Source organism: Balaenoptera musculus, chromosome 6, assembly GCF_009873245.2.
Source record: "Balaenoptera musculus isolate JJ_BM4_2016_0621 chromosome 6, mBalMus1.pri.v3, whole genome shotgun sequence".
NCBI lineage: Eukaryota > Metazoa > Chordata > Mammalia > Artiodactyla > Balaenopteridae > Balaenoptera > Balaenoptera musculus.
In genome coordinates, this window is record NC_045790.1 from 104247516 (window position 1) to 104274276 (window position 26761).

General features: G+C 38.6%; 1 protein-coding gene across 3 annotated transcripts in view; it reads left to right on the top strand.

Moving 5' to 3' along the window:
- The window catches only part of RABGAP1 (RAB GTPase activating protein 1), a 159896-nt gene that overhangs the window by 5415 nt on the left and 127720 nt on the right, over window positions 1–26761 (top strand). Inside the window, exons 1-2 of one of the 3 annotated variants that reach the window (XM_036854764.1) lie at window positions 2152–2244; window positions 17296–17495. In XM_036854764.1, coding sequence (XP_036710659.1) covers window positions 17346–17495 — 150 coding nt within the window. In that variant the 5' untranslated portion in view covers window positions 2152–2244; window positions 17296–17345. Of the gene's footprint in view, window positions 1–2151; window positions 2245–17295; window positions 17496–26761 lie in introns of those variants that run through there. The other 2 variants (XM_036854766.1, XM_036854765.1) reach the window with 2 other exon arrangements.

The window sequence follows — 26761 nt, forward strand, 5'->3', positions numbered from 1 at the left end:
TTAGGCAGCCTCCAAAGTGTTCTATTTACTCCCTGTTTTCCCTTCTCTACTCCTACCAGAATGAAATTTTTAAAAAACTCAAATCTGATATTGGCACTATCCTTAGAAACCTCTAAAGTCACCCTGTATTTATAGATTGAACTTCATTTTCCTTATTTAAGCATTCAAGGACCTTCCCATTCTGCCTCCAGCTTACCACATCAATCCATTGAGCTTGAGATATAAATTCCAGTTTCCAGGAAATACAAGGTCTAAGGGAACAAATTCAGTGACTTCTTGAGGAAGCAACCATTCAGATCCAGAAGGTGGGAAATTTTGCACTTCAACTGGACTGATTTCTTCAATAAGCCAGTGTCTTTCCATTTTTTTTCTTAAGTGCTAGATTAGAAAATACTTAAGGGACATCACAACCAGATACAACATGTGGGCCTGGATTGGATGCTGATCTGGGAAAACTAGCTGTAAAAAAATATATTTTGGGCAACAGAAAATTTGATTATAGTTAGGTATTAGATGAGAGGAAAATTTACTGAAATGATATTACTGATTTGGAAAAGCCAGTTGTAAAAATATTTTTAGGTTGTTAGAAAATTTGAATGTGATCTAGGAATGAGATGAGAGGAAAATTTAGTGAAATGGTAAGGTAGATATTGTTAATTGAATAAAGCAGACTGCTTAACTGTGTGATCTCATTTTGAAAAACAATATATAGACACACAAAGAAGGCTACATATTAAAGTATTAATATTTGTATTGGGAATGTGATATTTTTGTTTTTTATTTTAGGTTGTCCCTATTTTATATTTTTCTCCAGGGCATACTGTAGTGATTCTGTAATAAAATTTTATTTAAAAAATATATGTTAAGGTTTATGTATATATTGGGGTAATACATATGAATCAAGAAATACATGAATGTATGGTCACCAAACTATTAAAAGTGGTTTTGTCAAGAGTGCCAGGATTTCAGGGGATTTTACTTTCTTCCTAATGTTTTATCTGTTGTTTAAATACTTTAAAATGGGTGTGCATTTTTGTTACATAACTCTATGAGGAGAAAAGGAAGAAAGCTATTTTCCTGCGGGAGTGCAGCCAAGTCTATTATAATAGACAAGTCACAAAGAGGACTGCAACAGAACACAGCTTTTTTTTGCTTTTTCTCTGGTTGATTTAGATGCCATATCTACAGGAAAACTTTGCGAATGACTCATTTACCAGGAAAAGAGCATATGCTACTTGAATAAAGAAAGAAGAATGAGGGAGAGGCTGTAGAAAGATTTCATAAATTGTCAAGACTTAATTAGCACCTTTAATAATCATTATTTTTGTTTCCAACTACATTGTAAATTCATTCAGGACAGGGACTTTAAACTTCATTCTACTGCCGTTGCTCTGTGTATCACTTTCGAATAATTTTTAAATAAAATCCCAGCCCCATCTTTGAGTAGCAGTATGAAACCACCTTGTTCATTTCTGTTCTAGTCTGTGTGTCTCAAATACCTCGAGGTAGCTGTGCTGTAGCCAGTCGCCCTTGACTTCAAAGTCAGAAGTTTTGACTTACGGACTGAATTCTGTTGCTTAGGCTGGACTCCCTTACAAAATGAGAAAAAAAATCATATCATTCTCAATGATATTCTCAAGGTTTGTGGTAAAGCCAAGTGACATACCTGTAAAAGAACCTATCTATCACAATCCTTGGCACCTTTTGCGCCCTCAATAAAGGGCAGGTGAGTTGGGTTACATCATTAAGGGCTGCTTTAGAAACAGCATTTGAACGTTAAAGGTGAGCAAGGGATTCCGTGCTCTAGCACCAGTGTCTTTAGGGTTGTACCCCTCTCAGGTGCAACAGGTACTACCCAGCCTGCTCCCCCCGCCAATCCTGCTTCCAGTCCCTGATGCAGGCACAGAGCCGCTATCGGCCCAAGCGCGGACACAGCACGGCGTTGAGCCCCGCTCCCAGAGTGCAAACTCTACGCAGACGCAGACTCCGTAGGCGGGCTAAAAACCCAGGAGGGGCTTCGAGGAAAGGAAGTACGCCCCCGCCGCCTGTTGTTGGGCCAATGGGGCCGCTTGGCTTTGCCGTGGGCCTATGAGACAGGGCAGTAGGCGGGGCGGAGGGCGGAAGGAGCCTCTCTCACGTGAGTAGGGGGCGGGGAGGGCGGGGGCAGGGCGGCTGGGGAGGCCCAGGCGGCGGAGCCTCCGGGACGGCGAACGGCGGGCCGCGGAGGAGGAGACGGCGGGTCGGGTAGGGCCATGTTTTCCCCCCCTCCTCCTCCCACCCTTCCATCCACCAAGCCCGGGGGGATCCCCCGACGGCCCCTGCGGGAGGCCAAGCCGTGTTCTCATCCTGTGGAGCGGGGCAGGCGTGACTGCGCTCAGCTCCCTCGACTAGCCGGGTTCTGAGGGGAGCAGTGATTGGGGGGGAGGGGGAGTCGCGGCCGTCGGGGGAGGACGCATGCGCAAGCGGGAACGCTCCGGCAGCCCCTACCCAAACCGGTTCCCCCTGTCTGGGTGGGTGTGAGTCTTCCCAGTCCTTCACTTGCGGCCGTCTCTCTCGCCCCCCAGCAAAGCCGGTTTGTCTCTTGACTTACACGTCTGGGGACAGGTCCTATTTGGGAATCTGGCCGCTCCCTCCGCCTCAGTTTCTCCCCATTGCCCGCTGGGCCTGTACCTGTGACTTAGGCTGGCTTCGGCCTCAGGCTAGCTTCTTGCGCTGCGCCTAATTTGAAAGGCTTGCTTTATGCTAGTGTCGGTCTGCCATCTCGTGTTGACGTTTCTGTCTCATTTAACCCGCCTGCAATCGAAGTGTCCCCGGTATCCCCCTCTCCTCAGATACTTTAAGTATCTGCCCCCGATACCTCATTGCTGTATCTTGATTCCCAGCAACCTTCAGGGCTTTAGGTGTTCAACAAAGCCCGAGGATAACCCCATGAGTTCCAGGAGTTCTCTGTCCATTACCTGGTAGTACTTTGGTGTTCCTTCTCTTCTAACATTCGGATTGTAATCATATGCACCTGCTTTTAAAGTCATCTCCATACTTTATCTTGGAATAAAAGTCCTAGCAGACCGTGTTAAGTGATAAGTGAGCATGCTGCTGGTGCTCATGCTACAAGTGCTCCGTTAGTTTAAATCTTGTTCTAGCTTGAATTGGAGATCTTTTTGGCTTTTTTGTTTGTCAGTGGAAAAAAAAAAAACTGCCAGGGACGGGTTTCACAGTTCATTTGATATGTTCATTCAGGTAAATACCTGTATTCACATACATGTGACTGGAGTAGTAAGTCGCGAGTGTGTCTGTTTCCAGCTGCTTTGTTTATTTAGGAAGAGAAAAAACCAAAGAGAGTAAATTGAACTGAGTTTCCACATAAAACTGATGTTTGGAAAGTTGAAAAAAAGCTTAGGTGCCAAGGGAGTGCACGTTCAATTTTTTTTTAACGAAGGACCTGCTGGCCTTAATTCTAGCGTGTATAAGGTGCTATTTTAATATATATTTAAGGCTTTTATTCCAATTCACTTATAAAAACAAAATGAATAAGGGACAGAGTTCTTTATAATCTTCCTTTGTAGACGTCAGTTTCCATTAATGAAATTTGAATCCGTGATTGATTTGTATTTATTGGTAACATTTAAGATTCACATATAGCTTTATCAACTCAACTTTGTAATTAGAATTGAACTATTGCTATGTTGTGGAACACTTTTCATTTCAGTTTTATAACTCATTTTACAGTTAATTAACAGCTCATCGGTATTAAGGTATATATTTGGGTAGTTAACCTATCAACTATATACATTTTGGCATTCTTTGGCATAGTGGGGTTTTTTTGTTTGTTTTTTTACTTTTTAAAAAATTTTTATTGAGGTATAGTTGATTTTGGCATAATGTTTTATTAGCAGTTTACAGGTGCTTAACCTGGGTAAAATGGTAGTCTAGTGGGACTCTGTAAAAGTGAAGGCACCTGTTTCCTATCTTTTCTACTGCATATTGGAAGAAGTGTATTCACATTATCTACATGAGGGGACTTGGTTTTTCGTAAACGTATCTAAACTTTACAACCTACATTCTTTTTTTTTATATAAATTTATTTATTTTTGGCTGCGTTGGGTCTTCGTTGCTGCGTGCGGGCTTTCTCTAGTTGCAGTGTGTAGGCTTCTCATTGCGGTGGCTTCTCTTGTGGAGAACGGGCTTCAGTAGTTGTGGCACATGGGCTCAGTAGTTGTGGCTTGCAGGCTCTAGAGCGCAGGCTCAGTAGTTGTGGCGCACGGGCTTAGTTGCTCCTTGGCATGTGGGATCTTCCTGGACCAAGGCATGAACACATGTTCCCTGCATTGGCAGGTGGATTCTTAACCACTGTGCCACCAGGGAAGTCCCATAGCCTAGATTCTTTAAAGCAGTCATTTTCTACTACTGAGTATATTTCCAGCTAAACTTTACAGCCCAGATTCTTTTAAAGAAGTCATTATCTTTTGTAGCGCATGTTTCCAGCTAAAGTGTTTCCAGCTTAAGTGAAGCCTACTTTGAAGGTCTCACCATTTCACAGTGATTATTTTAACAAGTGACCTTTGAGTACAGGTTTCAGAAAATGATTAGTTTAAATCAATTCTACTGTTGAGTGTCTTTATAGATACTGATGTGCTGAGGTTCTAGCATATGCTGCCCAAGTGTTATCTTTGTAGTTGTCAATATAATCAGATATCACACTTCTCAAGCATGTGAAATGAATGTATATAAAACTTAAATAATCTTTCTTGGAGATAGAACTCCAACGTTAAAGAAGTGCTAATTTAACCAGTGTACATAAAGCAGAGTTTGGCACGACATTTGGGTGCTTTGTATGTAACTGCCTTGTTTTATTGATTTTCCGTGGTTAGATTCTAAAGAAAGAAAATCCAAGGCCAAGGACTTGGCTGTCCATGGGTATACATGATAAAACATACTAATTTAACAGCTGTTTCTTTTGGCATAAAATGGTTACCTGGACTCCCCCGACCTTCTCCAGTTTTGTGTTGACCCTGAGATCCTTATTCTTTAGAAGAATTGTAAGTCAAAGCAATACTGGATAGACACTTAAACTTATAACGACTTTTGTTGACCCCTAACTGCCTTGTTTCTCTTCATGTGCAAAGTCTGACCAAATATGGCAGTTTGCAAGTCATGAACACTCTATAGAATTTAGCCTGGAAGTTTTCCTCTTGCCAAAGCAACTATAGTACTCTGAGGTAATCACCAGAACTTTTTGAAGGCTGTTCTTTCTATCTAGTAGAGTTCTATAAGGCCTAACTTTTCCTCCAAATCCCTTTTTCCGAGGATCATAAAATAGTAAAAATAAAGCCCTAAATTCGTACTTAGGTTCATGCTTGACATTAAATAGTATATATAACCTTGGTTGTAAAACATGAGAAGTATATCTTCTTAATTGTGTGGCCGTGCTGCCAGATTTGGAGGTTTACACCTCTTTGGAGTTAATGCATGGTTGTTACTTATCTCCAGTTAAGGTTGTATCAGCTTTTGTGTAATAAATCACTACTCCTTGGCATCTATTAATCTTTGTGGCAATAAATTTTTCTCCATAATAAAATATGGCATCTCTCTCTTTTTTTTTTAAAATGTTTATTTATTTATTTATTTGATTGAGCCGGGTCTTAGTTGCGACATGCAGAATTTTTAGTTGCAGCATGCGGGATCTTTTAGTTGCGGCATGCAGGATCTAGTTCCCTGATCAGGGATCGAACCCGGGCCCCCTGCATTGGGAGCGTGGAGTCTTAGCCACTGGACCACCAGGGAAGTCCCAAATATGGCATCTCTTAAGGTACATTAGCAAATTAGTTTCTGTGGTAACGTTAACAGAATGTTATTAACTCTCAAAGCTTAACAATAATTTGACTATTTTAAAATTTTCTTTTTCCCATTTTTCCTTATTTATACACTTTGGTAATTATAACCAGGAATCTGTGGTTATCATCTTGTTTTCCAGCTTCTGAGGGTGCCCCTTGTGTCAGGAAAAGGAATTGATACACAGAATCTTTCTTTGGGAACGTATTTTAAATATCATTATGGGTATTAAGAGACAGCATTCAAGGCTAAATTGGATTAAATGTTGGGCATTTGTATAATACTACTGTGAAGAGCCATGAGTTAATCATTTTAATACTTTTACCATAGGGTAATAAATTCTCATGCTTTTTTTTTTTAATAAATTTATTTATTTTATTTATTTATTTTTGGCTGCATTGGGTCTTCGTTGCTGCGCGCGGGCTTTCTCTAGTTGCGGCGAGCGGGGGCTACTCTTCGTTGCAGTGCACGGGCTTCTCGTTGTGGTGGCTTCTCTTGCTGTGAAGCACGGGCTCTAGGCGGGCGGGCTTCAGTAGTTGTGGCGCGTGGGCTTCCGTAGTTGTGGCTCGTGGGCTCTAGAGCGCAGGCTCAGTAGTTGTGGCTCACGGGCTTAGTTGCTCCACGGCATGTGGGATCTTCCCAGACCAGGGCTCGAACCCGTGTCCCCTGCATTGGCAGGCAGATTCTTAACCACTACGCCACCAGGGAAGTCCTCTCATGCCCTTTAAATGTGCTGATAAGTGGATTCTGGCAAGGTGAGAGTAGAAACATGTCATGTAAATCTTTTTTGCTGTGATACATGATTTCCTATGAATAGACCTCTGATATACCTGCAAAAGAGAAATAGTTGTATCTTTATTGTAGTTACCTGTTGAGTTCTCTGTGAATTGAAGAAAAATCTGATTTCTATCTAACCTCAAAAGCCAATTCTTAGATAAAAAATTGTTCCGTAGCAGAAACATCTTTTTTTATATCTTTATTTTTTTGCTTTTGGGTTGTGAGAAAAGAACTTTTTAGATAGGTTTAAAAAAGTCTGTGAAACTAAATTAAATATATGTGAATTCTTTTATCTTCTTACATGGTGCCTATCCCAGTGCTGTGCGTGAAAGTGCTCAGTAAATGTTTTTTGGTTGCCCACCCCCTATTCAACACACTTAACAAATGTCCCACCATCCTTGTATAACTATGGACCAGGGCATTCTTGTATCAGAAGATTCAGAAAACTTGTGTGTCTTCTGCCAAACATTCATGGTTTGTCTACACACATTCCCTTGAAAATCAGAGGTCATGGAAAAGAGAAACCATATTTACTGCATTAATCTCAGGCTTTGGTTATCTATCAAATGATTTGCTTACTTAGCATTAAATTCACATAGTTTAAACATTTCAGATCAAAGTATAGACAGATTGATATTCTAAGTGGAATAGATACATATTCTTCGCTGTGGATGAGAAGGAACTATATTGACTAATTTCCTGAAAACAAGAAAAGTGTTTTTTTTTTTTTTGGTTTTTTGTTTTGTTTTGTTTTTTGGCTGCGTTGGGTCTTTGTTGCTGCGCGCAGGCTTTCTCCAGTTGCGGCGAGCAAGGGCTGTTTTTTGTTGCGGTGCACGGGCTTCTCACTGCAGTGGCTTCTCTTGTTGTGGAGCACGGGCTGTAGGTGCACAGGCTTCAGTAGTTGCAGCACGTGGGCTCAGTAGTTGTGGCACACGGGCCCTAGGGCTCACGGGCTTCAGTAGTTGTGGCTTGCGGGCTCTAGAGTGCAGGCTCAGTAGTTGTTGCACACGGGCTTAGTTTCTCCAGGGCATGTGGGATCTTCCTAGACCAGGGATTGAACCCGTGTCCCCTGCATTGGCAGGCGAATTCTTAAACACCACACCACCAGAGAAGTCCAGAAAAATTTTTTAGGAAATCCTGCATTGCTTAAAAATATTTATGTTTTTATATTTATAGAAAGCTAGTGTAAATTATATTATGCTTTAGAAATCCATTCCAGAAAAAGTAAATACAAGGATACTTTTACAAAAAATGTATATTACTGAGGTTTGAAGTATAATCTGACCTTGTGAATGAGTAATGTTGGGTTGGCAAAAAAGTTCATTTAGGTTTTCCCATAACATCTTGTGGATAAACCCGAATGAACTTTTTGGCCAGTACATTACCATTAACTAACTCTCCCTGTGTTCCCAGAGGTGGGTTTCTCTTGGGGCAGTGGCATCCAAATAATTTTCAAATTTAGCTGCAGAGATACTGTGTTGAAGGGGCATAAAGCCAGCATACCTAGAGTTCTGCAAAAAACTAAAGTGCTGTTTCCTGAAATAGCCAAAGGAACATGGGAAAACCACTTATATGGTTTATTTTTTTCAGGAGTCAGCAGTATTGCACTCAGATAATCAACACAGAGTTAAACGAATTGTTTTATGTGCATTTCATCCCCACTTCTTACTTTTTGTACCTTTCATTAAAAGTATCAAGATATAGCGGGTAGAGTGTGAACTTTGGAATCAGAAAGATATAGATATCCCAAGTCTTGAACTTACTTCATATATGACTGAAGGTAAGATACTTAAGGATTCTGATTCTCAGTTTCTTCATTTGTAAAAATGGAACTAATTATGCTTACATCATGGATTAGGACTGGGAAGCACCTGGCATTCCCTCCCCCCACCCCTTTCCTGGATATTCTCATTCACAAAAGAGTAGAAAGGGTTTGTTCCCCTCATATTATGTATGAGAAACCTGAAACTATAACATTGTCCAAATTAAATCAAAAAGGACTAAGGAGTTCAAATCCCAGTTGGTTTTTCAATGTAATACCAGACTGTTAACTTTAAAAAGTCTTAATGAAACTTGATTAGTCATTGAGAAAGTGAGAAGTAACTCTGAGAACATTGGCTGTCATCTTTAGGCACTTTTCTGTATTGATTTTGTGAGTTTTATCCTGAAGATCCTATAAAGTTAAAATTAGGCTTTTAGAACTTTTATTGACCAGTGAATGGATAAACAAAAGGTGGTATGTATGGTATATACATACCATGGAATGCTATTTGACCTTAAAAAGAAAGGAAATTCAGGCACATGCTGCAACATAGATGAACTTAGAAGACATTATGCTAAGTGAAATAAGCCAGCCATAAAAGTATAAATACCATATGGTTCTACTACTTATGTACGGTACCTAGTGTAGTCAGATTCATAGAGACAAAGTAGAATGTTGGTTGCCTGGGGGAATAGGAGTTGGAATTTAATAGGTACAGAGTTTCAGTTGGGGAAGATGAAAACGTTCTAGAGATGGGTGGTGGTGATGGTTGCACAATGTGAATGTACTTAAAGCCACAGAACTATACACTTAAAAATGGCTAAAATGGTAAAGTTTATGTTATGTACATTTAACCACAATTTTTAAAGATTAAAACTTTTAAAATCTTTTTAAAAATTAAAAAACTTTTGTCTTATGAGTTATTATATTCGTATAGTTAAGCTATCTTTTATAGTTCATCTGGAATTGAAGTAAAAGAGTCACTTCATAGTTTAAAGAAGTTAATTGTCACAGGCATTATGGGTTAAAATTTGCCTAAAAGTGACTATTAGATAAGCTGGTTTTTCTTGCCTTTATGTGCTGTAGGCCCAAGGAGATTAAGTTATATTTTCTTTTTGGTTTTTAAAGCTAAGCTGAAATTATTCAGAAGGATTAAATTAATATGGTTCTCTTAGCTCACTAAAATTATTCAAAGAAACAGCCCCCAAATTCAAAGTGAGACTTAAACAAAGACACATCTATTGTTTAGCAATTAGCAGTGGTGGAAAGGAATTTATTTTTCTAAAGACGGGATGATTTTCCATTGAGTTTTGTTAGATTTGTCCTACCCTTCCCAGGGATAGGCTGTGAGAAGTTCATATGAAAACCATTGCAGGGAAACAAATCTCAAAGCCAGAAAAAAAGAAAAAAGCTGAGATTAAGATTGTATGATTTTAAAAAATAACTTCTTTGTGGTTTAATTTTAAAGAGCTGCAAACCCACAAGAATTGGCCTGCTACAGCATCTTTGAGACTTGACTCTCTTGCTACTTCCTGACTTGTCTTTTTCTCAACAGAGAGTAATCTTAGCAGATCTGTGTTTTAGAAGGGTATATCTAACTGGGAGCAACATAGAGTATGGATTGGAATGGGGAGAGAATGGTGATAGGAACACCAAGGAGGAGAGATGCATTCCTGAAAAGGACATAGGCACCTAGATACCTGGGTTTGGATCAAGTTCTGTAATTGTCTCTGTGAACTTAAGCAAGTTATTGAACCAGTCTAAGCCTCAGTTTGTCTGTCATATGAAGTTTTTACCTTTCTGGCAAGGTTAATATAAAGATTAGTAATAATGCATATAAAGCTTCTAAGTACCATGTTGGGCATATATAATTGAAACTCAGGAACTTCTACGTATTGTTCTATCTTTAGATTTAGCAAGATGATTTAAGTATCCTCCTTAAGGTTCCCTAAAGCTGTGCTAATTTTTTCACTGGTTGAGCAAACAAAAATGATGAGGATTGGGAGGGAAGTGATGAGTGTTTTGGTACAAAGGGAATCCAAGGTATGTTTTGTGGCTGTGTTGTTTAACTGGCTTTCACAGTTAGAAACTTTATGAAGAGTCAGTCAGGCACACTCAAGGGTAGTTCTTTTTGAGTCTCTTTTTTCCAGCTGTCATTCATATCCATATCCCAGGCACGCTTGTAGTGTATCATATTTGTCATTTGTCCATCTCACATTACATAGACTCTATCACTTAAACACTGATGAAAGAGTATTATTCATCCAATCACATTTATTGAGGACTGCCATAGCAAGGATATGAAGATAATATGAATAAAACCTAAGATCCCTGTCCACAAGTAGTTAGTTCAAAGGGACTATGTGTGCTCATTGTATTCCCAGTGTTTACCATGGTGGTTTATACTAAGTAATTGTTTCTGGAATGAATGATCAATGTAGTATAGGAGAAAAGAGGTATAGCATTTTACTGTGTGATAAATGCTGTAATTCTGTGATAAAATTAAAAAGCAAGCAAAAAGCCTTAGGAGCCCTAGAGGGAAATAAGGAATGTTTCAGAAGGGAAAAGGGAAGGTTGAATATTTGATTGTATCACAGGGTTGCTGGTGAGGAAGAAGGACTAATGGGGGAAATGAAGTCACATTCCTAGCTTAAGAAATGGCATGAGCAAAGCCTTGAAAGCATAAAAATGCATGATATGTTTGGTGAGTTGTCTGGTATGGTTTGATAGAAGGAGATAAAACTAGAATGATAGATTGGCTCCAGATTTTTAAGAACTAATGATATAAAGAGTTTGGATTTTTTTCTGTTTTCAGTCAGGAGCAATCAAAGGAAGGGGTGGGATATATGATCAAATCTGAATTTTAGAAATTAACTATGAGGCCTTGATAATGACTAGAGAGAGTCTAGGAAGGGAGACTTATGTGGTAGCTAAGTTGAAAGAGAATGAAATACTCAAGTCAGTGACATGAAAGATGGCAAAGAATGAATAGATTTGGGGTATGTTTTGGAACTAAAAAATCCATTAGAATCCCAAGGGAGAATGAGAAAAGGAGTCACGGATTTTGGGGGACATTTCTATCTTGGATCAGTGGTTATTAACCACTGTTAGGGGAGATATGAGGAAGAATATGCTTGTGTGAAGATGGGGTCTGCTTTGGACGTGGGACACATGTAGCAGATCCCACCTGTGTATTCACATAACACCATTTGCATACCTCTGTTATACCAAGCACTATACTCTATTGTAATTACTTGTTTACTTGTCCATTTTCTTTACTGTAAGCCTGTCAGGGGTAAAGAGTACCTTTCCTGTCCGTAACACTGTACCTAGTGCCTGGCACATATCAAACACTCAGTACTGAATAGAAAAAAAAACAAAACACAAACACCCACATGAAATTAGGGAGAAAGACAGGGCTGCAGTATCATCAGCATACCAAAAAAAAAAAAATTTTGTAACCACATGAGGCACTGAGATAGCTAAGGGAAAGTATGGAACAAGAAGGAGGCCAGGATGAATTTAAAGAGTGGACAGAGGGGCTTCTCTGGTGGTGCAGTGGTTAAGAATCTGCCTGCCAATGCAGGGGACACGGGTTCGAGCCCTGGTCTGGGAAGATCCCACATGCCACAGAGCAGCTAAGGCCATGTGCCGCAGCTACTGAGCCTGCGCTCTAGAGCCCGCGAGCCACAACTACTGAGCCCGCGTGCCACAACTGCTGAGCCCGTGTGCCACAACTACTGAAGCCCACCCACCTAGAGCCCATGCTCCACAACAAGAGAAGCCACCACAATGAGAAGCCCCCGCACCGCAACTAGAGAAAGCCTGCGCGCAGCAATGAAGACCCAACGCAGCCAAAAATAAACAAATAAAATAAATAAATTTTTTTAAAAATTAAAGAAAAAATAAAGAGTGGGCAGAAAAAAAGGAACTTAAAAGACAGCTGGGAAAAGGTACCAGAGGTAGAAAATGGAAGCAAAAAGATAAGAGTTTCACAATATGGAAATGATCAGCATTTTCATTTATTTCAGCTGGTAGGAGTAAGATGAGAACTGTAAAGAATAGTTTGGGTTTTGAAATTTTGTATTGCCGATTTTTAAATGTTTATAGATATATATATTTTTCCTTTCCGAACGGATGCTCAGAGAACGTTAAAGTACCCAGGGTCACATAGACAAGGTTTGAATTCAGCTTTTAAAAGAGGATGTGCAGTGAAGCTTGGTGAGAGGTAGGGGAGCCAGATTTTGAGAGGGACTGCTCAGTGAGAGTGGGGAGTCCCACTGAAGTGCAGGAGGAGTTAGTGCTTCTCCTTCAGGAAGAGTTTCAGGAAAACCAAGGAAATAAAGATGAACCAGAGTGCTGAACTAGTGGCCGGGAACTAGCACATTTTACTTGTCTCAAGCATGTCAAGTTCAATTACAAGTATCACGCAGACCTCTTTTATCAAGTTTGGTAGGTCACTTATTGGGAGGTGATTTTTCTTCTACTAAATGCACATTAGCAAATCCATGCCACTGCAAGTTCACTGTTTATGTTACTGCTGTGAATGATGTTAGAAACAGTACAAATATCTGATGGTATTCTGTCCCAAAAAAGTTCAAGTTTTTAAAAAGTAAACCCTGATTATCCAGGAACTGACTGCTTTTGACGAACTGTCAAAAGAGCCTTTACCATGGCTAGTTCTTTTACATTTCACTTTCCTTTAGCTGGGTTTATAGTTTTAAGAGGAGATTGAGAATGAAAATGAATTTTCATTCAACAAGATTGAGGTACATTATTTACTATGATCTTTGCAGAAGTGCATAGTTGAGCATAGAATTGTCACTTATGTTACAGAGCAGGATATAACATAACTGAACCTTTGGTTTGGATGCATGAGGTTGCATAATTAAGCAAAATTACTTATCATTCTAAGTTAGTTGACGTATTAAAGGAGATAGAATGAAACATCCCTGAACTGGCACTCACCACCCTGGCCCTGTTGGTAACTGGACATGTTATAAGGGTCTAGGCTCATCACTTATATAAGAAAGAGACAAACTGTGAGTGTCTACCAAATACCAGGGTGTTCATATGTATATTATTTTATTTAAAGTGGAATAAAAATCTTTACTCTGTCTACCTTACAGAATTGTTAGGATGATAAAATGAGATAAAGAATGTGTATATTTTAGTAATCTGTAAAGTACTATACAAAGATACAAAGTATTCCTTTACATTTAGTTAGGTATAAATAAATTACAATATGGAGCTAAAAATGTTATATATTTTTGCACTAATATTGTTTCCTAAATTGAATTTCCAAAATCAGTTTTACTTGTTAATTCTTTTAAAATGGGAAGTTAGTTTCACTCTCCAGTTAATGAAGAGAGTGATGAAATGGAAAAGAACTGGCCATCATCAAGACTCTTGGCAGTCCTTCAATAGCAGTTGGCGCCTGGATATACATATATCTATTCCTTAGTAATTTTTATAATGGCTCCGTGAGGTAGATAGTACACCATTTTCATTTATGGAAACTGAGTCTTGGTGTGACCATGCTTACACTATTATTAAATAGTAGAACCAGCCTACTAACTTGGATTTTTTTTCTAACTCTTAATTGTGTGCTTTACCGTCACAAATATGACTTCTGTTCTTACTGTCAGTCTGTAAAAGCTGCTCTTGCCTTTTCATGGGTGGCTCTTGTTCTTTTCCATCTTTATTTGCCACTTATCCTATTTCTTTAGCAAATATTTGAGCACCTACTATGTGCCAGTCATTCTTTCACTTGTTAGGGACACAGCAGCTAATGAAACAGGCAAAAATCCCTGCCCTTATGCTTACATGATACTTAAAAACAAATGATTAAAATGTAAAATGTGTCGAATGGTGATAGGTGGTATAGAGAAAAGTAGAAAGAGTGATGGCAGTGCAGGGTATTTGGGGGAGGAAGTTTATACTTTATTGTCCATGAGAATTGGAATTAGAGTAGGGGGCTTCTTGTGGTAATTGGTGTAAGTAGGGATTAAAGACAACAAAATTAGTTCTTAGGGTCTCAAGACAGAGGTTGTAAATACTCTAGAATTTTGCCAGGAGTATACCAAGTTCTGGGCACCTCTTTATTGTGGAGGCCAGGGAAGGGGTGGTCTTATTCAGAGACCTTGGAGCTCATGGGCTCCCTTTTCACTTCTGCCCACGGAGGCCAGAGAAGAGGAGTGTTATTATATAACCTTTCCTGTACTGCGTAGTGTTTTGATAAATCCCATTCCCACTGAGTGATTCAGTTACTTTCAGGTGCCAAAACAAATAGTAAAGTATCTTATAAAGTGTACTTTCCTGTCACCTCCTCAAAGAAAATAGGTTGAACTTTGAGCCTGCCAAATCTTCTCAGTTTCGTAGTGTAAATATCAAAGTATACTATTTTTGAGTCTAGAATACTGTATGAAGTTCTCAGTGTCTCTGAGATCATAGCTTTAGAGAACTTTCCCAGGCCCTCTGCTATCTTACTATTAGTAACATTTTAAAAGATGGAAAGAAGACTAATTAAGCATGAAAACCTTACCCAAAGTACAAGTTCTAAAAAAGATAGAGACTCCTTTATCTGATACTGAGTATTTTGGAACAAAGCCCAAACATTTGTAGCATTGGAAAAGCATCATAATCTAATGGAAAGAGCTTAGCTTCTGGAATCATAGATATGTTGGTTCAGTTTTTGGCTTTGCTTCTAACCAGTTAAATTACAACCGTTACCTTGAACAAGTTACACTGTCTCTCTAAGCCTCAATTTCCTAATCTGTGAAATAGATATATGAATTTTAAGTTTGCTGTTCAGGGACTCAACATCAAATTGTAACACAACATAATAGGTACCGTAAAAAATGTAAATTGCTATGGGAACCGAAACAAGGCAGGCAGTGCACTTGACTCTGGGGAAAGAATGAGCAGGCCACTTGGAAAAGGGTTATTAGATCATGAACGATTATTTCTAGTTGTCTGAGTACAGAAGCAAGGGAACCACTTTAGGAGGAGGATTCTGTGAGGGCAGATACCTCAAGGTATTAACATATATATCCTTGGAAAAGACATTACCTCCTCTAGTATATTTTTTAACTCTTCCAACATGTTTCCATAGTTTTCTTTACCCTAAATCAGTACCTATTAACCTGTTCAATTTGCCTCTGTTCTCTACTAAATTATAAACTCCTTTTGGGCAAGAATCTATTTTTTCTTGTTTAGCATATTCTATTCTTTATAAACTAGACACTTGGTAAGTATTCATTGCATAGATGAAGCAGAACTACATTTGAAAAGAAGTTTTCAAAAGTACATTTGAAGCATCTCTAAATGCTATGCTACGCATTTAGATTTAGTCCTATGAAACGTAGAGCCTTTAAGCAAGGAAGTTAGTTTAAATAGAAAGCAGCAGGGAGTCCAGGGTTTGAGCTTTAGTTATGCCTGATTAAATGACCCTACATCTCTTGGGGGTGCCATTTCCTTATCTGTTTAACAGTATTGATAATTTCTAGGTTTTCTTACAACTATGGTATTCAGGGATTGTGTAATTCTTGCTGCCATGTGTTTATCTAGATGTTAGCCTTTGAGGAAAAAATAGTGCTTGGCATATGGTGTATGCTCAATAAACGTATGTTCAATTAAAAATCCAAAGCATAGATCAGGACTTCTTAATTGGAGAGACTGAACAGATTCTCAGAACCTTTACCTCTTTGAGGTACAAGATGAGCATACAGAGAGAGCAACTTTTTTTTTTAGAGCAACTTTTGTTTATTGGTTAAAACTCTCTGAGTATAATGTTGTATCGTCTGTTCTGTTTTTGTTTTGGCAGCCAAATGGGAACATTGCCACAAAATATGCAGAACCAGGTTTTTCTTTTTTTTTTTTTTTTTTAGGAATTTTTAAAATTTTTTATTTATTTATTTGGCTGCACTGGGTCTTCCTTGCCATGGGATCTTCATTGTGGCATGCAGGATCTTTTGTTGCAGCGCATGGGCTCAGTAGTTGTGGCACGTGGGCTCAGTAGTTGTGGCACGTGGGCTCTAGAGTGCGTGGACTCAGTAGTTGCGGCACGCTGGCTTATTTGCCCCAAGGCATGTGGGATCTTAGTTCCCTGATCAGGGCTCAAACCCTCGTCCCCTGCGTTGGAAGGTGGATTCTTGACCACTGGACCACCAGGGAAGTTTCCAGACCAGGTTTTTAAATGGTAGATGAGTTCGAGTTTTATTCCATGAGTCAATAAATAATTGAATAGCTTTTCATAATTGACACATTTTTAACTTCTTGCTGGAAATCTTTGGCATGAAACTCTTTTATTGGTAATGTTCATATTGAGTTGAGTTCTAAGAAACTGGGGGATAGGAATATTGAGTTTTTAATAGACTTCTGATTTCTTGCTATGTAAGGTATTTCCCTGCTCTAGAATTTATGCTTGCCTTGCCTTGAATTTATTTTTTGGGGGGGTTAATATGAAATTTTGTTTCTTAAAACATGTTGTTAGTATAAGTATCAGCAATGTTAGGAAAACCTTAGTTATTGTCCTAAGCGCTTTCAATTTCATTTGTTTATATAGCTTTACAAATTAAAGGATAGAAAACAAGTTCAGTACTTCATAATTTTTCTCTAAAAAGAATAGAGTTACAACATATTCCAAAGAAATCAGTGTAGGTAGGCAGAGTTATTCTCAAGGGAATATGTTTTATTTATTTATTTATTTATTTGAAATCTGAAGTACCTTGGCCCTCAATTTCATCAAATTCCCTTATATCTGGAATAAAAAGCCTAAACTGTAAGTAGTGAAAGTCTTTGGGAAAGATTTTGGAAGTTTTTTTTTCCCCCCTAAGTTTTTCCATATGTATTTTGTAAAAATTAGAACATAATTGAATATCTGGCAGACATTCTATATGAGTATCTTTATGGTTTTTGTTTTTCAGGCATTTTTAAAATATTTAATCATTCATGAGTTGAGCTTCATTCTTGAGTCATGGATGACAAGGCTTCTGTTGGAAAAATCAGTGTCTCCTCAGACTCTGTGTCTACTCTTAATAGTGAAGATTTTGTCTTGGTTTCCAGGCAAGGAGATGAGACACCATCTACAAATAATGGAAGTGATGACGAGAAAACAGGACTCAAGGTAAAACTACATAACCTACGTTTCTTTTGCTGAGCCTTGCTAAAGCAAAACTTGGCCTTAATAGGAAGGTATATGGAGTGAAAGTGAGGACATGGAAATAATATCCTTTCTTTTTTTAATGCTAAAGCGTTTTATTTATAATTAGTGATAGTGACAAATTTATATCTGATTAAGGATTTTCAATTTGATTAGCTTCTAAATCTTCTGATATCCCTAACTGTAAAAACTAGTGATCATAGTACAAACATTTGTTATTTTAGTATTGTTTTCATGTTCTCATTGAGTTAGAGGTGATTGTTTCTTTTGGGCCTGGTGTATGTAGTGTAAAGGCAGTGGCAGGTCTGCAGTGCTATTTATAAAAATAAGTTTTAGAATTACTAAAACAGAACTTAAAATTCCTGGCTTTTGGCCATTTCTGTTTATATTTTCTCAGCCAAATAAATCACTATTAACTTCTTTTCCCATACTCTGTTACTGTTTTGCTCTTTATGGATATAAGTAAGAACAGATTACCTGTTAATGTCACTTAAAATGTAAGTAGCTTTTAAAATATTTTGATTCTTGTTTATGTCTGTTTATTCAACAAGTGTTTATTGAGTATTGACTTTGTGCCAAGTACTGTTATAAATACTCGGGATACAGTAGCAAATAAGACAAGCAAAGCCCCCTGCCCTCCTAGAGCTTTTAATCAAATGGGGAAACAGACTCTAAGCAAATAGGAAAATGAATATGTTCAGTAAATTTAGGTGCTTTGAAGAAAATCAAAGCAGAATACATGGATAAAGAGTGAATGGCAGGTACTGTTTCAGAGAATGTCTTGAAATGACATTTGAGCAGAGATCTGAATGAAATGAGGAAGAACTTGTTCATGGAGAAATGTGAAAAAGCACTTTCCACGAGGAACAGAAAATAAAAAGACCCTGACGAAGGCCACCCTTTTTAGGACAGAGATTAGAGCAGAGTAAATAAAGTAAATAAAAAGTGCTAAAGTATGAGATCCAGTGATGTGTAGGAACTGGATCATGTAGCACTTTATAAAGCTTAGTAGGAATTTGGACTTTATTATAAATGTGAAGGGGATTTTTGGAGAGCTTTGAATGTGTTCACTGGTTGAGAGAGACAGCATGGATGGTGTGAGCTTTGTGGACCCATTCCCCAGCAAAATTGGTGACAATTACTATGTTTTTTTAATTAAAGTCTATGGAAATGTTCTAAAGGACATAGAGCAATGGAAGAAACATTTATTCAGAGAAATTTACTAAAATTTGGTTACGAATCTGTGGTATTTAAACCAAGACTTGTTTTTTCCTTCCCATCTCCCAGCTGAGCAAGATGGTAACTCCATTCCAGATTGGTACAGTCAAGAAAATAGGGTTTCCTCTCCCCACAGCTCCCACTTGGAGGGCTGTCTTCCAGGGAGGAGCAGGATGAGAGCATTCCTCATTCTGCCTCCATCACCTTTTGCTGGCCAAGTGTGAATGAGTGGTAGGGGCTGCTTTTTTTTTTTGCCCAGACCTTACTTCTGGGATGAAGGCTCTACGTAGGACACAGTGCTGCTGAGAATACTGAGAGCCCAATTGCCCTTGCCCTTAACCTGGTTCTGGCATGTAAGGTAGTGGTTCCACACTAATAGAGGGAAGTCAAAAATACCGGAGATTACTACGCAACCTCCCACACCTACCAAATACTCATTTTCTGAAGATGTGTCGCTCAGAGAGAAGTACGTCATTGTCTACACTCCCAACTTCATAGCTATAGCTCAGAGATTTTGCCTGCAGTGAGAAGTGGGCCATAAAACAGCTCCTAATCTCTTCCCAAAGGAACCAACTTTATTTACAACAGAGGGCTTCCCTGGTGGCTCAGTGGTTAAGAACCTACCTGCCAATGTGGGTTCTAGCCCTGGTCCGGGAAGATCCCACATGCTGCAGAACAACTAAGCCCATGCACCACAACTACAGAGCCTGCGCTCTAGAGTCCACGAGCCACAGCTACTGAGCCCACCTGCCACAACTACTGAAGCCCGCACACCTAGAGCCCGTGCCCCACAACAAGAGAAGCCACTGCAATGAGAAGCCCGCACACTGCAACAAAGAGTAGCCCCCGCTCACTGCAACTAGAGAAAGCCCGCACACAGCAACAACAAAAAAAACCCCAATGCAGCCTAAATAAATAATTAATTATTTAATTAATTTTTAAAAATCATATTTACTACAGAGTGTAGAGAAGTTCAAGCCTAAGGGTACCCTCAAAAACAGTGGAGGTTGTGGTGAAAGGTAATTGGGAAGAGATTGTTAGATTGGTTGGACATACGGTTTAACTGTAGGCTTGCAGGGAGAAGACTGCCTGTGGTAGGGACAGATCTCAAACATTGACCTCTGGAGCTCTCCTGTCAAAGTAACCTAATTTGATTGGTTTATTCTGTGGAGCAGTTTATTACCTTAGTGGATTGTTGAAAACTGTTGAGCAAATCAGCCACAATTAGTGGAGTTTAATATCCACATGTAGTCATAGAGACAGAGCATCCTGCCAAAACTACTATACCAGGATGACTGAAGGCAAATCCAAATTACCCCAGAGGAGCAACATCAAAGGTTTAACACCATGGGAATTAGGGGAATAGAATTTACTAAAATAAGTCAGCTAGTCACTAAACAAACAAGCAAGCATAAAAAATAAGTCCTAGGGTGTGGAGACCAGTACTGAGAACTGGAACAACGTATTACCTAAAATATCTAGTTTCCAACACAAAATGTGAGACATGCAAAGAAACAAGAAAATATTACCCATACATCATTTTTAAAAAGGCAGCACATACTGCTTTTGAGAGTCACACATTGCACTTAATATGCAAACTTTGAAAGTAGCCATTATTAATATGTTCAATGAACTAAAAGAAATCGTGCTTAAAGAAATAAAGGAAAGCATGATGACTGTAAAATCAAATAGAAAATATCATTAAGGAGATAGAAATTACAAAAAAAGAACCAAATGGAAATTCCGAAGTGGAAGAGCACAATAACTGAAATGAGGAATTCACTGGAGAGGCTCAACAGTAAATTTCAACGGGCAAAAGAAAGAATTAATAGAAAGAAATGTCATCAAAATGGCAGTACAGGAGTTTTCTACCATCCTACTCTCAAAGAACACCAATTTAGACACTAATGGATGAGAGTGCCTTCATGGAAGTCCAAGAGTCCAGCAGAGAAGTTCCAGCACATTGTTGGGGCAAAAACATCCAAGATTGGACCCATTGAAGACGATGAAAGGAACAGTTTCATTTTATGTGTGTCACCCCACCCCCAAGGTGGCACAGCTCAGTGCCAGCAGATATTTAGCTCATGATTTCTCCCATGGGCGAAAGTGAGAGTGTGTGATTGAGCACCTGACTTTCCCAGCTTTGTGGTACACTGCCAGAAAGGCCCATTTCTTTCTCACTCCGTCCAGAATACTGAGTCATAAACTGGATAACCTGGGGGTCGACAGTTGTGCTGGAGGAAGAGCAGCCAAGGTTGGGAATGGAACATATCAAAGGGGCGTGGATCCTACTAACTGCTTTGGGGACTCCCTCAGGAAGCCCACCCATGAGCCACTGGGGACACCTCCCCTGCCAATCCCCCAGCTGGCCCATGGCCACCTCTGAGCTCCACACTCCTCACCCAAACATGTCCCTACCCTGTGGCTACCTCCCTGTGCACAACCCTGAGGGCAAGAATGGTATGTGTGAGTCTTTGCAAATGGCTAGTGAGCACATGCAAAAAGTCAACCGGATTCTGTGGGATTGGAAGAAACCACACACTTGAGCACTCATCATCATCTTAGGGAAAACAAATGCGATAGGGAGCATCAAAACACTGGATCAAGCAGAAGAAAGTATTGTGAAGTACAAGACAGATTATTTGAAATTATCTAGTCTGAGAACAGAGGGAATATGAAAAGGAGTGAAGAAAGCTGGCCCATGGCCAGCTGGCCCAGTTCATAGTGTGAACTATGGCATACCACTAAAATGATCAGTCTCTGCAATATTAGAGTCCCAGAAGGACAGGAGAGGGAGAAATGGGCAGAAAGCTTATTTAGAGACATAATGATTGAAAACTTCCCAAATTTTTTTAAAATTATTATTTTATTTATTTATTTTGGCTGTGTTGGGTCTTCGTTGCTCCATGCGGGCTTTCTCTAGTTGCAGCAAGTGGGGGCTACTCTTCATTCCAGTGCGCGGGCTTCTCATTGCGGTGGCTTCTCTTGCTGCAGAGCATGGGCTCTAGGCTCGTGGGCTTCAGTAGTTGTAGCATGTGGGCTCAGTAGTTGTGGCTCACGGGCTCTAGAGCACAGGCTCAGTAGTTGTGGCGCACGGGCTTAGTTGCTCCGCGGCATGCGGGATCTTCCCAGAGCAGGGATCGAACCCGTGTTCCCTGCACTGGCAGGCGGATTCTCAACCACTACGCCACCAGGGAAGCCCCAAAACTTCCCAAATTTGGGGAAAGATTTGGATATCTGAGATCATGAAGTTTATAGGTTCCCCCCAAATTTCAACCCAAAGTGATCCTCTCCAAGATATATTACAATAAAGTTTTAAAATCAAAGACAAACAGTTTTTAAAGCAGCAAGAGGAAAAAGAACTATCTCACATTACAAAGGAACCCCCCATAAGACTTTTAGCAGATTTCTCAGCAGAAACCTTGCAGGCCATAAGAGAATGGGATGATATATTCAAAATGCTAAAAGAAAAAAACTGCCAACCAAGAATACTTTAGTTGGCAAAGTTGTCCATCAGAAATGAAGGAGAGGGAATCCTCTGGGGCTTCAGTAGTTAGGACTCGTGCTTTCACTGCCAAGGGTGTGGGTTCAATCCCTGGTCAGGGAACTTAGATCCTGCAAGCCGTGCAACATGGCCAAAAAAAAAAAAAGGAAGGAGAGAGAAAGATTACAGGTTTCCCCCTCAATCTGAAAGTAGAATGTTCCTATGAAACTTCGTAAGCTGAAATGGCATATAGTGAAGAGTATCCCCTGCTTTCTGAAAGTTTGTGTTACACCCCTTCGCTTTTACAAATGACCTACATTAGTACAGTAATTGCTTTTTTTCATAAAAGCAAAAATCCTCTTCAGGTTTCTTTCAGTTAGTGAAAACAGGTACTAATGTAGGGCTTTCTAAAAGCAAAGTGGCATATTGCAAACTTTCGGAAAGTGGGGGATACCTGTAATTCCCAAATCAATGTTGAGGGAGTTGATCATCGCTAGACCTTAAGAAAAGTGGTAAAAGGAGTTCTTCAATCTGAAATGAAAGGACACTAATTAGTAACATGAAAACATATGAAAATATAAAACACACTGGAAAAGATAAGTATATAGTCAAAATCAGTATAGTCTGATACTGTAATATGGTGGTGTGTTGATTAAGAAACTGTAGTATAAAAGTTAAAGGACAAAGGTATTAAAAAACTATAGCTACAATGAATACATAATATAGAAAGTTAAATTGTGACATCAAAAACAAAGTGTTTGGGGAAGTAAAAGGTAGAGTTTTGTATGCGATTGAAGTTAGGTTGTTACTGTTAATATACTGTTATATCCTGTACAATGTTTTATGTAAACCTCATGGTAACCACAAAGTAATAACCTACAATAGATCATAAAAGATAAGGGATCAAAGTGTACCACTACAGAAAATCATCAGTTCACAAGGGAGGATAGCAGGAAAGGAAGAAAGGAACAAGGTAACTACAAAACAACCAGAAAACAATTATTTTTTAATTAATTAATTTATTTTTGGATGCGTTGGGTCTTTGTTGCTGCACGTGGGCTTTATCTAGTTGTGGCGAGTGAGAACTACTCTTTGTTGTGTTGTGCAGGCTTCTCATTGCGTTGGCTTCTCTTGTTGTGGAGCATGGACTCTAGGCGTGCAGGCTTCAGTAGCTGTGGGGCTCTAGAGTTCAGGCTCAGTAGTTGTGGCGCACGGGCTTTGTTGCTCCGCGGCATGTGGGATCTTCCCGGACCAGGGCTCGAACCCATGTCCCCTGCACTGGCAGGCAGATTTTTAACCACTGTGTCACCAGGGAAGTCCCCAGAAAACAATTAATTACATAATATTAGTAAGTTCTTATTTATCAGTAATTATTTTAAATGCAAATGAATTAAGTTGTCCAATCAAATGACAAGTGTCAGAATGTATTAAAAAAACAAGACCGCACTATATGCTGCCTATAAGAGACTCATGTCAAGACTTCCCTGGTGGCACAGTGGTTAAGAATCCACCTGCCAATGCAGGGGACACGGGTTCGAGAACTGGTCTGGGAAGATCCCACATGCCGCGGAGCAACTAAGCCTGTGCGCCACAACTACTGAGCCTGCGCTCTAGAGCCCGCACACCACAACGAAGAGTAGCTCCTGCTCGCTGCAACTAGAGAAAGCGCATGCACAGCCACGAAGACCCAACACAGCCATAAATAAATAAATAAATAAATAAATTTTTAAAAAAGAGAGAGACTCATTTCAGCTTTAAGGACACACGTAGACTTATCCATGTGTCATATGTGAAGAGATGAAAAGCTATTCCATGCAAATGGGAACTAAAAGAGGGGCTATTTCAAAACAAGTATATGTTAGGTCACAAATCAAATCTTAGCAAATTTAAGAAGACTGACATCATACCAGATTCTTTTCTGACTACAGTGGTATAAAACTAGAAATAAAACAATGGGGAAAACTTGAAAATCTACAAATGTGTGGAAATTAAACAACCTACTCCTGACCAACCATTGGGTCAAAGAAGAAATCAAAAGGGAAATCAGAAAACATCTTGAAAGAAACAAATATGGAAACACAACATATTCCACATTCCACGATTTATATGTGGAATCTAAAAAAGCCAAACTCATGGAAACTGAGTAAAATGGTGGTTGCCCAGAGGTGGGCAGTGGTGGTGGAAGAAATGAGGAAATGTTGGTCAAACAGTATAGACTTCCAGTTAGGCAGTGGATACGTTTTGGGGATCTAATGTACAGCACTGGGACTATAGCTAACAATACTACATTATATAATTAATTGAAAGTTCCTAAGAGATTAATCTTTAAAAATGGTAATTATGTGAGTTGATGGTTGTTGTATTAACTAACCTTATTGTGGTAATCATTTTCCAATATATATGTGTATCAAATCATCATGTTGTACACCTTAAACTTATATAATGTTTTATTTCAATTAAGTCTCAATAAAGTTGGAATATATATATGTATAAAACAAAGACCTTTTCTCGGAACTTTTATAAAAAAATAAAACAATATGTGAAGTATTTACACTCTTAAAATAAAAGAATGAACTCTCATTACCACAGTCATGAATGATCTCAAAATAATTAAACTGATTGAAAGAAGGCAGACATCCCCTCCAACTCCATAAATAGAAGCACATACTGTGTGTTCCATTTATATACGATTTTAAAAAATGCAAAACTAATCTACACTCACAGAAAGCAGAAGAGTGGTTGCCTTGGGGGAGGGATGATGAGGTGGGGAAGAAGAGTAAGAACCCAAAGGGGCACCGCTACAGTGGTGTGTGCACGTATATATGTATATGTATGTGTGCGTGTGCACACATATGCATACATATACATGTGCATATATATAATATTAAAGAAATGTCAGTGCTGCATTAGAAAGTTATTTACTAAACGCTAAAGAAAGTAGTAAGGGAGGAATAAAGGAATGAAAAATACATGAGACAGATAAATAAAAAACAAAAAGTAAAATAGCACACCTAAATTGAACTATATCAATAATAACATTAAATGTGAATGGATTAAGCAATATGATCAAAAAGTAGAAATTGTCAGCACTGGCTAAAACAACATCTAGGAGACACACCTTAGATTCAAAGATGTAAATATATTTAAATAGATGGGAAAAGATATGCAAACAACAGTCACAAGAAAACGAGTGATTATAGTGATGTTAGGCAACATAGACTTTAAAACAAACAATGATACTACAGATGAAATGGGCTTTTTATAATCCTATACGGGTCAGACCACCAGGAAGGTCCAACAATGAAATCCCTAATAAAGGAACTTCAAAATACATGAAGCAAAAAATGACAGAAATGAAGAGAGAAATAGACAGTTCAACAATAATTGTTGTTACAATACTTCCTTTCAATTACGGATAGAAAAACTAAGCAGGAGACCAATACGTAAATAGAAGTCCAGAGCAGCACTATAAACCATTTTGACCTGACATATCTATGGAGTACTCAACAACAATAATATACATTCTTCTCAAGTACACCTAAATTATTTTTCCAACCACAGTGAAATGAATTAGAAATCAATAACAGAAGTAAAGCTGAAAAATTAACAAATACATGGAAATTAAACAACATACTCCCAGATAACTTATGGGTCAAAGAAGAAATTAAAAGGGAAATTAGAAAATACTTTGAGATGAATGAAAATGAAGGTATACCAAAACTTATACAATATAGCTAAAATAATGCTTATAGGGAAATTTCTACTTGTAAATTCCTATATTATGAGAGAAGGAAGATCTCAAATCAATAACCTAATTTTTCACCTTAAGACATTGGAAAAACAAGGGCAAACTAAACTTGAAACAAGCAGAAGTAAGGAAATAAAAGGTTAGGGTGAAAATTAATGAAACAGAAGAGAAAACCAATAGAGAAATCAATGAAACCAAAAGCTGGTTCTTTGAAAAGATCAACAAAATGGACAACATTTTAGATTGACCAAGAGAGAAAGAGGAGACACAAATTACTAGAATCAGAAATGAAACATTGCTACCAAACTTACATAAATAAAAAGGATTATAAAGGAATCTTACGAACAGTAATATGCCAGTAAATGAGAGAACTTAGATTAAATGGACAAATTTCAAGAAAAACACTAATGAAACTGATAAATAATATGAATAGACATATAACAAGAGATTGAATTAGCAATAAAAAATATACCTGGATGACTTCACTGCTGAACTCTACCAAATGTGTAATTAAGAATACCAGTACTTAACACACTCCCGAAAAAATAGAAGAGGAGAGAATATTTCCCAATTCATTTTATGAGGATGATATTACCCTGATGCCAAAATTAGACAAAGATATCACAAGAAGACTACACGTCAGTATCTCTTATAAATATGGAGGCAAAATCCTCAACAAAACACCAGCAGACTTAATTCATCAACATATAAAAAGGATTACATACCATGATCAAGTGGGAATCGAAGGATTCAAAGTTTGGTTTAACATATTAAAATCTA